At 54.2% G+C, this 12,605-nt stretch overlaps 2 protein-coding genes across 2 annotated transcripts; one reads left to right on the top strand and one right to left on the bottom strand.

Moving 5' to 3' along the window:
• The first annotated feature begins 997 nt into the window (after positions 1-997).
• Positions 998-2,415, top strand: BKA78DRAFT_324725 (Alpha/Beta hydrolase protein). Its single transcript, XM_066889310.1, has one exon. It carries the CDS (start codon positions 1,217-1,219, stop codon positions 2,036-2,038), a length of 822 nt encoding a protein of 273 aa, XP_066739583.1. The 5' UTR covers positions 998-1,216; the 3' UTR covers positions 2,039-2,415.
• Positions 2,416-5,147: 2,732 nt separating this feature from the next.
• BKA78DRAFT_38483 (uncharacterized protein) lies at positions 5,148-12,348 on the bottom strand. The gene is made up of 5 exons (XM_066893102.1): positions 11,797-12,348; positions 10,935-11,747; positions 10,362-10,837; positions 6,635-10,307; positions 5,148-6,576 (listed from the first exon to the last, which is right to left on the bottom strand). The coding sequence occupies exons 1-5, from the start codon at positions 12,190-12,192 to the stop codon at positions 5,380-5,382; spliced, it is 6,555 nt and encodes a 2,184-aa protein (XP_066739582.1). The 5' UTR covers positions 12,193-12,348; the 3' UTR covers positions 5,148-5,379.
• Between the last annotated feature and the right edge of the window lie 257 nt (positions 12,349-12,605).

Below are 12,605 nucleotides of genomic sequence, written 5' to 3'. Positions count from 1 at the left end.
GCTTGCCGTCAATATAGTGTCATGGTCTATCCACGTCTCAATCAGATTGGAGAAGCACAGGTATACGATGACAATGTCTTACAGTGAAACGACGTTGTCCTCGAGTGCGAGCCGGCGCACTACGACCAGGAGGGCTGAATCAAAAGTGCGACAAGAGGGCTGGACTTGAGAGCGTAGGCCAGGGTGGGAGTAGGCGGTATATAAAGTTTGGAAAAAGAAATGTGGACGGCGCGGACGGGCGCAGGAGCGGGTGTGACAGTGACTGGTGCGGAGGGAACCGATACGGCGGTAGGCTAGGCAAAGCTGCGAGAATCAAGCAAAGGACCACGAGAATGATCGGACCCAGGGAAAAGGAGCCAGTAGGAAAAAGACAAGAGCAGCATAAGGGGACGGCTGAGTGGCTCTCTGGTCGTCTCCTTACACCGCTATCTAATATGTGGGGACAGGCGCACGGCGACGGGCAAATGATGCGGGTGGTGGGTATGATGGTGGAGAGCACGAGTCAAGAACCGGGGACAAGTTGGAGATTGTTTCTTTTTTGAGGGCTTGATGGAAGAAAAGAAGCAAAGCAGACAGACTTCACATGCCAAAGGAACAAGACAAGCTCAAGATGGACGGAGGAAAGACAGGGTACCACAAACTTGCACATGAGCAGGCTGTCCATAGCCCATCAGCCCCCTCGCAGGCGCTGGAGCATGCTTGCCTGACCATTGCTGTGGATGGCCGAGATCGGGGGCGCGTAGATGGTGGTGGATGCCGCGTGGTGACTTGATAGGGGCTCACGGGGTCCCAGTAGCAGCAGCGGGTGGCTTCAGAGGGAGGGATGGAGATGGCGACGACTGGGTCAAAAGCAGAGGCGGACGTGGCGTGCCGTGACGGGCACCAAGTGACCACACGCCTGCTGAGGTCCAGACACGGGCGACTGCTTGGCCTGCAGATGGTACCTGGCAGCGTCAGCCAACCGATTGTGAGCAAGAAGGCTGTGTTGCAGATGGTCAAAGTAAAGAAGAACTTTCTTAAGAGTTTGATAACTGACAGCAGACGCCGACGACGGCTGCGACGGCAGCGGGACGAGTCGTCGGGTAGGTCTCGTCGGGAGCTGCACCTCCCCGCAACACCATGACGTTCCTCTCTAAACCCCCACGTCCGCCATGAATTATTGACATAGGTATTCCAGCCTCCAATCCCCCCATCCACCTTCATTCCGCTGCTCATCATGCCTTGGCTCACCGTCCGCTACAAGCGCTTGCACTACACCGACTTTCCTCCCACCGACTCCTCATCCTCATCCTCCACCCCGCGCGAAACCTTCATCCTCCACCATGGCCTCGGTTCATCGCAAAACTTCTACACGCCCCTCGTGCCAGCTCTCACCGCTGCTGGATTCCGAGTAATCGCCTTCGATACCACGGGAGCCGCCCGCTCGCCCTACACCCAGGTGGAGCAAACCATCGAGACGCTCGCCGCTGACGTACTCGGAATCCTCGACCACTTTTCCATTCCCCGCGCCATCGTCGTCGGTCATAGCATGGGAGGCATCGTGGCTGCACACTTGGCGGCCGAACACGCAGACCGAGTCGTCGCCGCTGTGCTCATCGGGCCGGTATACCCGACGTCTGCAGTGGCAGCAGTCTTTGAGAAGAGAATCGCAGCTGTCGAAGCAGAGGATGCCATGGATGGCATGGCCAACTCGATCCCAGCTGCAGCGACGGCGGCAAGCGCGTCGTCCCTGGCCCGCGCCATGATCCGCGAGCTGCTGCTTGCCCAGAGCCCTGCCGGCTACGTCTCCAACTGCCGAGTCATTGCTGGCGCCCGCCCGCCGGCCTACCCCCACGTCAAGGTACCGACTCTCTTGCTGGCCGGCGAGGAGGACAAGAGCGCACCGCTCGAGTCGAGCAAGAAGATGTTTGGCGAGCTGGGCGCCGAGCGCAAGCGAATGGTCGTGTTGCCCAAGGTTGGTCATTGGCACGCCATCGAGGCGCCCGAGGCCGTCGGCAATGCGGTCATTGATTTCTACAATCAAGAGGTGGCCAAGTGACTGTAAACGGAATGTTTACGTACGGGAGAGAGACTATGTGGGCCGTCGACAAAAGGTAGGCGGAGAGAAGAACGGCGTGGTGTCACTTGACAGTTGCGTCCGATCACTCCACACGGCGTGCGCCTGCGGGTGGATCCAGCAGGACGGGTCCCGTCTTGCAGCCTGTCAGCAGCCAAGTCCGCTTGTACAGAGTATGCACGTCTGACGCCGTGTGTACGTGCAGCTCATGCCTCGAGGCCAAAAAACGGGACGAGGTAACTGCAGTAGGTGCACAAACCATTGCTAAAAAAGTCCTTTGCTGCACAGCGAGTCCACTTGCAAAATACTACCTGTACATATTTCTACATAATGACAGACGGTCAAACATTTCCTACAACCCTTTGCTACCAAAACGCATATGCTTAAAGATCAAAAGTACTTTTTGCTCACTGGAGCAGACGGACCATTCATTCCACACCATCCACCATCCCACGCCAGCCGTCCACAAGACTCTCACTCCTTCATTCCCCGTTCTAGCCTCGTCCTTACCTTCCTGCCCTTTTCCTTCCTCTCCCACCTATCCGCCCGCCCGTCCAGCTTCTCCCTTCCTTCTCGCGCGCGGCAAGTATTGACGCGGCGCCAGACTGACATGGAGTCGCCAGAAGATCGGCGCCACGCTACTGCTAGCCAGCGTAGCCACGGCCAGCCACGAGGCAAGGTAATCAACCGCCAGCCAATATCCAGCGTACCGGGCACGCGCTTACCTCGCCTGTCTGCCTCGATGTGGATGCTATTGCTCTCCCTCACCTCTCACTCCACCACACATTATTTCTAGGAGTGCGCCCACACGCCGCCCCGTCCGCCTCGCGAATCGCCCGCCCACCGGACGGACGGACGGATGGATGAATTGATGGAACCGATTCACCTACCGACTTTGCTAGCCTCGTCGAGCGTGCTCCGATCTCTGACCCAACCTACCGGAAGGATCAATACACCCATAACCCACACCCAACCAACACGCCATATGGAGGCGTCTTTCTTGCCATGGGCTTGCCGCATCGTCGCAGCGTTATTCCCGTCGACTAGCCGCTTAGCAGTAACCAATAGCCCGACCTGCACACACCCTCCGCTCTCTTCTGCTCGATCCAGCAACTCGAAATTGATGGGAAGCAGGTCGAAGTGAGGCAGATGCATCACTGAGTGAGTGAGACAGTAGTAGAGGAGCACGGGCAAGCGCACATGTCACGACTCCTGAACCTCTTCCGCTGCTTCTACTTCTCGTACGGACGTATGTACGTCGCTTGTGGTACAGCGGTCGACAGAGCACGTGGGGCGGGTGGACGGTGTGGTGACCCAGATCGGTAGGAGCACATACCTAGGTATGGAGGGGTTGAGTTCTACAAAGGACGGCCAGCCAGGGCGAGAGACGGGGACTGGAGAGCAGCGCTCGTCATGTTGTGTTGTCACACGCATTCTTGACGTCGTTGATGTACAGTACGTACGCGGGTAGGGTGCGATGACGATCTCTAGGCCAGGGACACGCGCACGAGATGTTTGCGTGCCTCCAGTCGTCCTCCTCGTCCTACTCGAGGTTGGTGACGACACATCAAGGAGATGACAACAGAAAATCAGACAAATAGTAGCCAAAAAAAAGTGTATACAGCAAACATGAACAGAGCAAGCAACCTAGCCGACGCCATAGCAAATAAAGCAAAACAAAAAAACAAAAATATCGACGACGAAAACGGCAACCCCAGCTATTCCAGCCACTGGCTCGCTTGCTTGTGCGCCTTCTTGATAGAGCAGCAGCAGCAGCAGCAGTGGCCAGCACTAGTGAACAGCCAGCAAAGCCAAGAGCCAGCCACTCAGGCGACTCCACGTCCATAACCAGCACCACAACAGCGCAGCAGCGCAGCAGGAGCGGGACGCCGCCCTTGCTTGCCTGCTGTCTGAGCTGTTGCGTCGTCGTTGCGCGTGTGGGTGTGTGCTGGTAGGCAGGGAGATTGATGAAAGAAGGTGGGGAGCTAGACGGGTGGGAAGGGGATAGAGAGAGAGCGAAGGTTGAAGGGAGAAAGGAGAGGAGGTTAGTTTCCTCATTCCTGAGTTTCACTTCATTGCTTGTACGATGGACGAAATGACGGAGAGGAGAAAGGACGAAAAAGCAGACAGGAGAGTAGGCAAACGAAAAGCAACAGTTGCAGACGAAAGAACAGCGGCTAGCTACTCGCTCGGACAGTTCACCATTGTATAAGCAGGGACGCATGTATCGATCCATAGCATTGACTGTTGGTCTCGTTTTACCCATTTGCGAAATATGTCACTATGTCTGGGGCAAAGAAAGGAGGACAGCGACAGGACGGATGACGGCGTGCCGACCACTCTTTCCACCCACTTATCCCACCTTTAAAACAACCTGCAAACGGCCTGGTCGCCCAAAACAAACCGAAACGACCCAAATGCGACGTGGATACATGCAAGAGTTCCGCAAGAAAGACGGACAAGTGAGAAGAAGAAGGCGACTGAACGCGAGCAGAGGGCTCAAGACACGAAAAAACAAGCGCTCGCTACTACTGCAGCCTACAACGACAATGGTGGATAGCTATGTGACAACATGAAGATGGACATGAAGAGATGAATGCTCCTAATACCTTGACATGCCTTTCCCTTCCCTTCCCCTCCCAATCCCAATCCGTCCATCCAACACAACCGGGAGCTTACAAAGACAAACCAAACCAAAACACAAAATTCTTGTTACAAGAAAGAAAAGACCCCCTCGATTCCTCCCAGCCGTCCGCGCGCCTCCCTATCCACCCGCCCCAATCCATGATGCATCCTTTCTCTTTTCTTGTTGAATCGTTGTTCGTTCGTGAGCTCGGGCGTACCAGTTCGTATGATTAAAAGTGACAGGAGTGATGATAGGAAGGAATCTCATATACTTCAATGCCTTGAATGATGCCTGAATGCCAATGCCCGTACCATGCCATGCCAATTTTCGAAAAAGGGGGGGTATCTCGCCTGCCTGCCTGCCCTCATGCCACTACTATCGCCCGCGCTTCTTCTCCTCGTCTCATTTCTACCCCTCTCAAGTCGCCTGGGCGCCTGTTACGTCCTATTATCCTCTCTCTTCTATAGGATCCTCTGCTGCCAATGTAGTACTCCTCGTCTTTGTGCATAGGAATGTCGACCGACGCAGGCCCAAAACTTCTGTCGACGCAATCGGCGCGAATGTTGTGGTAGGTTGCAAGCGCAAGCCTTCCAAAAATCTCTCGCAGCTTTCTGGATCGATGGAACAATGTTTGTACTTGACGGACGACAGTACAAAAGACAGAAACCAAAGTCAATCCAAAACTTTGCCTCCCTTGCTACTGCTTCCGTTTCGAGCTTGATTTTTTGCCAGCCCCATCGCTACCCGTGTCTTTGCGTGGCGGCGAGCTCTGCTTTTTGTTGACTCCATCGCGTTCGCCGGTGTCTTTGCGGGGCGGCGAGCTTGATTCTCCGTCAACCGCAACACCAAGTCCGTCTTGGGCCATTGTTTCTTCGCTTGCCGCATCCGCCTTTTGCGTCACGTCTGAGCCCTGGTCCGACTTTTCATATTCGTACGGGTTCTCCTCTGTCACAGGCGTCGATGCCTCTTTGAGAACGCTCTCCGCAAGCTGGGTGGCTTCCTGCTGCAGATTGGGAATTTGCTTGGGGTCCTGCTCCAGATACGACTCGAGCAGCGTCTTGAGCGTCGCTGCGCGGACAGGCTTCGCTAGGTAGTTGTTCATGCCCACCTCGAGGCATTTTTCCTTGTCGCCACTGATGGCACTGGCCGTCATGGCAATGATGAGCACCTCGCGCACCATCGGGTCAGGATGCTTGCGAATCTCCCTGGTAGCGTCATATCCGTCCATAACGGGCATTTGAACGTCCATCAGCGTAAGGTGATACGGATCGCCTTCGCGAGAGGCCTTTTCGAGGGCTTGTATCGTTTTGGCGCCGTCTCCAAAAGCCTCGCAGCGGAATCCGAGTTTCTTAACAAAGGAGATGGCGATGCGTTGGTTGATGGCGTTGTCTTCGGCGATGGCGACTCGGATTTGCTCGCGTGGGATTTTGGGAAGACCTTTGACAGAAGGAGGGTTGACGACGCCGTCTGGTGCGTTTGATGGCTCCCCTGCCTTTTCTTCCTGAGGCTGCGGCTGCGAACTCGGATTGGCTGGCGGAAGAGATGCGCGTTGTGGTTGCCCCCCATTTGCCGTGTCGGCCACCTGTTGCTTTGACACCTTTTGAAAATGAAGCTGGAATGACACGGTGGTACCCTTTCCGAGTTGGCTTTTGAGCCAAATCTTGCCGCCCATGGTGGTTTCGATGAGTGCCTTGACGATACTGAGCCCGAGGCCGGTACCTTGGTATGATCGATTGCTGGCATCTTCCACTTGGCTGAATGGCAGGAACAACTTCTTTTGCTGGGCTTCTGAAATTCCAATTCCGGTGTCTGATACACTGAACTTGACATCTATGTGTTCGTCGTCCTCAGAAAGGGTCTGAGCTTCAACGGTGACGGTGCCTTGCGAGGTGAACTACGCGAGAGTTAGAGATAGGGCAAACACTAAGATGATTGAAAGGGCATAGACTTGCCTTGTACGAGTTGGACAGCAGGTTCATCCAAATTTGATGCAGTCGCACAGGATCTCCCAATACGGACAGCTCTGGATCTACGTCCAGCCGGACGACCGTTTCGAGACCGCGCTCCAGGTTGGTAAAGGACAGAGCGCGGACCACTTCGTTGATTGTCTCTGTCAACGACACTGGCACTTGAATCATCTTCATCTTGCCAGCGTCCAGTTTGCTAAAGTCCAGCAAATCATTAATCACAGAGAGCAGCGTGTCGGCGCACACTCGAATGCTGTTTGCATAACCTTCTTGCTCCGAGTTCAAGTTGCTTCCTTTGAGAAGCTCACTCATGCCAATGACACCGTTGAGCGGCGTCCTGAGCTCGTGAGAAACATTGGCAAGGAAGAGAGACTTGGCCTTTGCAGCCTCCTCCTTCATCTTCATGTTTTGAATAGCCACGGCTTCGGCCTCCTTTGCCTTGTTCTCGGCAGCTCGGGCTTGAGCTAGCGACTGCTTTTGCATTTCAAGCATGGCGACGTTGCTGGCGCTAATCTCGCGGACCTTCTTGAACAGCAGCGCATTGGCGAGGGAAACCGAGACCGAATTGACGAGCAGGCGAAGGACAGTGAGGTTGCGTTCACTAAACTGGTTCGGTGCGCTTTCGCAGTAGATTGATCCCAAGAGGCGATCGTCGCCATGCAATATTGGAATGGCAATGACGGCTCTGCCGTCAGGATTTCGCTTTCTGTAGGCGTCTGTCACGTTGAGAAATCTCTCGTCTTCGAGCAGGTTCTGGACAAATACTATTTCCCGGAACCGCAGGACGTAGAGAGTGACTTGCTTGGCAACTTGATCCTCAACAGCCTCAAGAGTTTGTCCTTCTGGGTATTTGTTGACTCCGTCAGGGCCACCGGTAGCTGAAATGCTCCAGCCGAGCTTTTCGTCTTCGGTAACAATGGCAGCCATCTCGGCACCCGTGGACTCGAGAATAATCTCCGTCATCTTCGCGAGGAGGCTATCCACCTGGAGCTCCGAAGCCAGGACTTGGCTGGATTCTAGAATTCCAGTCAGGTCTATGACGTCCAACCCGACAGCCGAGAAGCCTCCGGGTAAATCGCTTGACGAGTCGGCCTTCTTTACCACCCCTGGAGCAGGAGCAGCTGGAGTGAGCCACGCTTCTGTCCTGTCGGCGGGGGTTTCTTGCTCCACTTGGCGTTGGTCGTGCTTCTCCAGCTTGTAAGACGTGTTGCCAGTGTCAACAATCTCCGTTTGGGACGCAGCATCCATGGTGGTGATGACGGTCTCACCCAGGAGGACATAGGAATACTTGTCCTTGATCCAGTCTGCAACTCCCACAGCCCCGATGTTGGTATAATATCGGATTGCGTCCTTCAAAAGCCTGCGAGCTGGTCTGCGGGCTCCCCGTCGTAGGCAGCTCCCAGCATAGAGCTCAAAAGCGAGAGCTTGCTCGAGCCAGAAGGAGTCCAACTCGGCCCAGTCCAAGGCGTTTTCGTAGTGGGTCGAAGCTGTCGCCGAGTCTCCCGAGAAATCTGCCGTTTCAGCATCTACCAAAGCTAACCAGATTCGGTAATTTGTGTCGTTGAAACTTGCAGCAACTCGAATTTTGTCGGCAAATGTCGAGATCCGCTGAAAAATGGCATCTTTGTCAGGGCGATTAGGATTCTGGTCCAGGGCTCCAAAATAGGCTAGAGAAAGGTACGTGAGATTCGCATATGTCTGGCGCATGCACCAAACGCCTTCCATCATGGGGAGAAGCTTCTCGCCGAGGTCGATGGCTTCATCAAAGTGTCCATATCGGAAAAGCGTGGCCAGCATCGAACCAAGATAAACCGTCTTGGGTCGCTTCGGGTTCGAGGATCGTGATTCGATAAAGTTCAAATAGTCAGAACTGTCGTGGTTGTCGTCGCAGAGTACCCGTTTCGCATCCCTCACGTCCGTGTCGCCCTGGAGCGCTCGCGCGTACTGGCGGGATGCAATCAACAGAACGCCCCCTCGAAGGTCTTCTTCCCAATTCTTGAATTCAGCCGGCGCCTCGTTCACATAGGCTTCAATGTCGGAAACTGGTTGGCCAGCCCAGAATTTGAAGGACGCCGTGATGCCCATATTGAGAAGAGACATAATCTTGTCGGCCGAATTGACGGTGGCATTCAATGCCCGCTCGAGAACTGGCAATTGGTCTCGGATGTGTGTTTGGAGGTGGCCGATGAAGCAAACGTGAAGAGTCTCGCCCCGACCAATAATGAACGAGTCGTCGGGGAACATCTGGAAGAAGTGCTTTGCGATTTCTCCTATCTCGACTCCGAGCTTGGTCATTCCGAATCTCGCTATCGCAACACTGGCCACGTGTATGTAGCCGAGTGCAGCTTGAGGGAAGTGGCCACGGTCGAGGTGGAGCTCAACCATCATTATGCTCATTTGATAGAATAGCTTCGAGTCAGACCAATATGCGGCGCTCGCCAACTCCACGAGGACTGCACCAACAGCAAGCAGTGTTCGGTCCGTGGCTACTGGTCGGGCAAGCAATTCATGCTTGTCGCATTGCTGCAATGTGGCGCACATGGAATGAAACTTGGCGTCACACTCTTCCCAAGACATGTCCGGAACCTGGATTCCCAGTTCATCAAGGCTCTGCCTGAGGGCTTCGTATGCTGCAAAAGAGTCGCCCCGCATCGCAAAGATTCGAGACTGTAGGATCCAACAAGGTGTCTTGTCTTCAGCACACTTTGCATTTTGGAAAACGGTCTGGCAGAGCCCCAAAGCTGGCTCGAAGAAACCCTGATACCAGTAACACTCTGCCGCACGAGTGTAGATGTGCAAAGTTTCTGAGTAATTGACGTCTTCGGCCTCATCGTCCCATGGAGATTCTTGTAGCAAGTTGAAGCATCGCGTGTAGTAGAAGAGACCCGTTGGACGAGCACCGGCTTCACAGGCGTTCTCTGCCGCTTTCTCAAGCGTGAAGCGATAGGCAGCTCTGCGTCGAACTCGCTGTCTGATAAGATCGCCAGCACAGGCAACGTGTCTTGCTCGCGTGAAGAGCGTTTTGGAGCCCGTTGTTGTGTTGTCAATATAATCGGAATCGATCATGAGCTTGCAGATTTCAAAATGCATCTCCGCTTCATCAAAGTGTTCTGCCTCGACGAGAGCTTTGGCCGCCTGCATGTAGCGGTCGTGAGAAAACCGGAACCGATCCTCGGTGTCTCCGGACATGATGATGTAGGTAGACAATGCGTGCTCGACTGCGTCGATAGGATCACCTGTAGTCAAGGGCAAGCTGCTCCCACTCGTTGCCTCTTTTCCATGCATTAGTCGCTTCACGAGCGAAAATGAGAAGGTGCTTCCAAGGAGTGAGGCCCATTCGAGCATATAGCGAGTCGCGGTTGGCAGCTCTTGGAGACGTTTTACTAGAAAGTCGTTGTTGATCTGAGCACCATATGAAGTTGACTTGAACTCAGTAAAGACCTTGTCCAGGTCATAGTGCCAGGAAGAATCCTTCCAGACATAATAAATGCATCCTTTCCTGTAGGCAAGATCAAGCATCTCTCTGACGAAAAAGGGGCTTCCCCTAGTGCGTTCGTGAATGGTTGCGACCAGAGGCAAACAATATTCTCGATCTCGGTGGAGAGTCTCAGCAACAAAAGTTGCTGTATCTGACTCGCTGAAAGGCTTCAGTTCGATCCTGTGTACAACGTCAAAACGATGTTGAAACCCTTCAGAACGTTGAGCAACTTGCCTTGCGGCTTGTGCCAAAAGAGTCCGAATGCCAGGAGAAAGCTTGGCGTCCTCTCGATACGTCAAGATCAGGACTATGGGAAGTCTGTTGCTGACGATCGACTGAATCAAATCCAGACTCTCCTCGTCAGCGAACTGAAGGTCGTCGATAGAGAAGCAAATGGATTGCTGCTTGGCCAAGACTTTCAAGACATCGAGAAATGTGTTCATCAGTCGGGAGGCATTGCGAGTTGAGTTGATGGTGTTTGAGTAGCTTTGTTGCGAAGAAACGCCGTCAAGAAGTGGCTTCGAGATGGACCCTAGCAGCCACTCGGGTAGATCCAGATAGCCGTGCAAAAGATGCCAGACGGGTTGAACGTGAGCTCGGACCGCGTTGTGAAAATCGGTAGATATGTTGGCCTCTGAAAATATTTGCCGAAAGAGAGAGGCCATGAGCCGCATAACAGGCTCGTAAGGGGCTCTCTTGGCTTGGTCAAACTGTCACCTGTCAGGGCGGATTCTTTTGCAGGCCTGAAGATCGCTGCCTCGTATGACGTGATGCTCCACGGGTCAGGAATATTGGAAAAAAGCTTACCTTTGTGGTGGCAAAATAAAATCCTCGCCCACGAACAACGGCTTGAACTGATTGAATCAAGCTCGACTTGCCATAACCACCGGCTCCCGAGATTGCAATGACTTCGCAGTGCGCCCTTCTCCTCGCTCGATGATGGTTCCTCAGATGTGCTGCGGGATCGTCGGCAAGGACATTCAGGGCGGAAGAAGCTCGGCGGACCGAGAGACCTGTGCTCCATGACGGGAAGCTTTCTGAAGAGGGCCGATAGTCGGACGGGTCAAGGGATATTGAGGCATCTGAATTATTTCGAGGCGTTCTTGATTCGTTTCGGGCCTCAGAGTCTCGGGAGCTCGCACTCTCTGATTGCAAGTCGCCAATGTCCTCCGCGGCCGGATTTTCCAGTTTTGCTGAGCCCATCGACGAGGATTGCGAGCTGAAGCTGTACATGCTTTTTTTGACCGAAGGATTCTGGCTTCGGGAGACCCTGTCGATGATGTCAAGGATGGTCTGGCGCTCTTTTTCCCGTCCAATTAGTCGTGAGGGAAGGCTGAAAAAGCTCGAGACATCCTTGGTTGCGATTTTGAACTTTTGCAAAGCGTCTGAATCACCTTCGGAGAGAATGGTGTTGAGGCTGGCCAGGTCATGCTTCAATCCAGAGACGGAGTTGTAGCGCTCCTCGATGTTTTTCGCCGTCATTTTTGCAATGATGCGAGAAAGGGCTTCCGGTATATCCATGCGTTTTGAGGACACCGGAGGTATCCGCCTGGACAAGACGCTTTGCATCACCTCGAGAGGCTTGTCCCCTTCAAATGCGGGCTCAGCGACCAACATGATCTGCTCGGATTAGCAAATAGATTGGGTGCGCAACAAAGCCAATTCTTACCCAGAAGAGAATACCCAAACTGTATATGTCCGTTCTGGTGTCTGGTTCTGCCGGAAGACGTCCAGTCTGCTCGGGCGCAATGAATTGGAGCTTCCGCTCCACGCCAATCTCGCGGCTGAGCGAAGACCATCCAGCAGAAGTGAGGCCATTCTCAAAAGATCTTACGCCGGATCCAAAATTGAGCATGCGCACCTGACCAGTCTGGGGGTCGAAGTGGAATGCGTCACCACGGATCTCGCCGTGGACCTGCTTCTTCTCATTATGCAGTATCTCTAAGGATTCGACGGCACCGACGGCGAACTGCATAAAGAGCTGCAGCGACATCTGACGATCGTCCTTTTGCGCCATGGGCTTGTCCCATTTCGTGGCCTGGTAGAGGTTGACTTGGTTTTGCATGTAGTTTGGGCCGGGAGCCTCGAAGATGGAAGCTACCAAGCTTTCGCTTCCTTGCCGGGACGGCAGTCGAACCAGTTCTATTGGCCGGACAAAGTGTAGGCAGTCAGGGTCGCACTCGTCAACGATGCTTTTCGCTAGCTGAAACTCCCGCTCCAGTCGGAGCACATGGCTTGAAACCCGCGCGACGACGTGCTTTCCATGCTCTTGGGGTTGAGGCTCCAGGGAAAATGAAGCTGCGCTCGCTTCGCTGTTGGACGACTTGTGGGTTCTGACCGGCGGTCGAGCTTCTGAAGCTGGCGAGGAGCTGTGCGCAGTCGCAGCTCTTGTTGGAGGGCCGAGGGCGGGTCTGGGTGAGCGCTGGACACCAAAGAAGTGCCAGTTATCGTAGGACTGGCGCGCAAGGATGGTCAGCA

The sequence above is a fragment of the Phyllosticta capitalensis genome, assembly GCF_038381095.1.
Source record: "Phyllosticta capitalensis strain CBS 128856 chromosome Unknown BKA78scaffold_11, whole genome shotgun sequence".
Classification (NCBI taxonomy): Eukaryota; Fungi; Ascomycota; class Dothideomycetes; order Botryosphaeriales; family Phyllostictaceae; genus Phyllosticta; species Phyllosticta capitalensis.
This window is presented reverse-complemented; position numbering and strand designations above follow the sequence as displayed.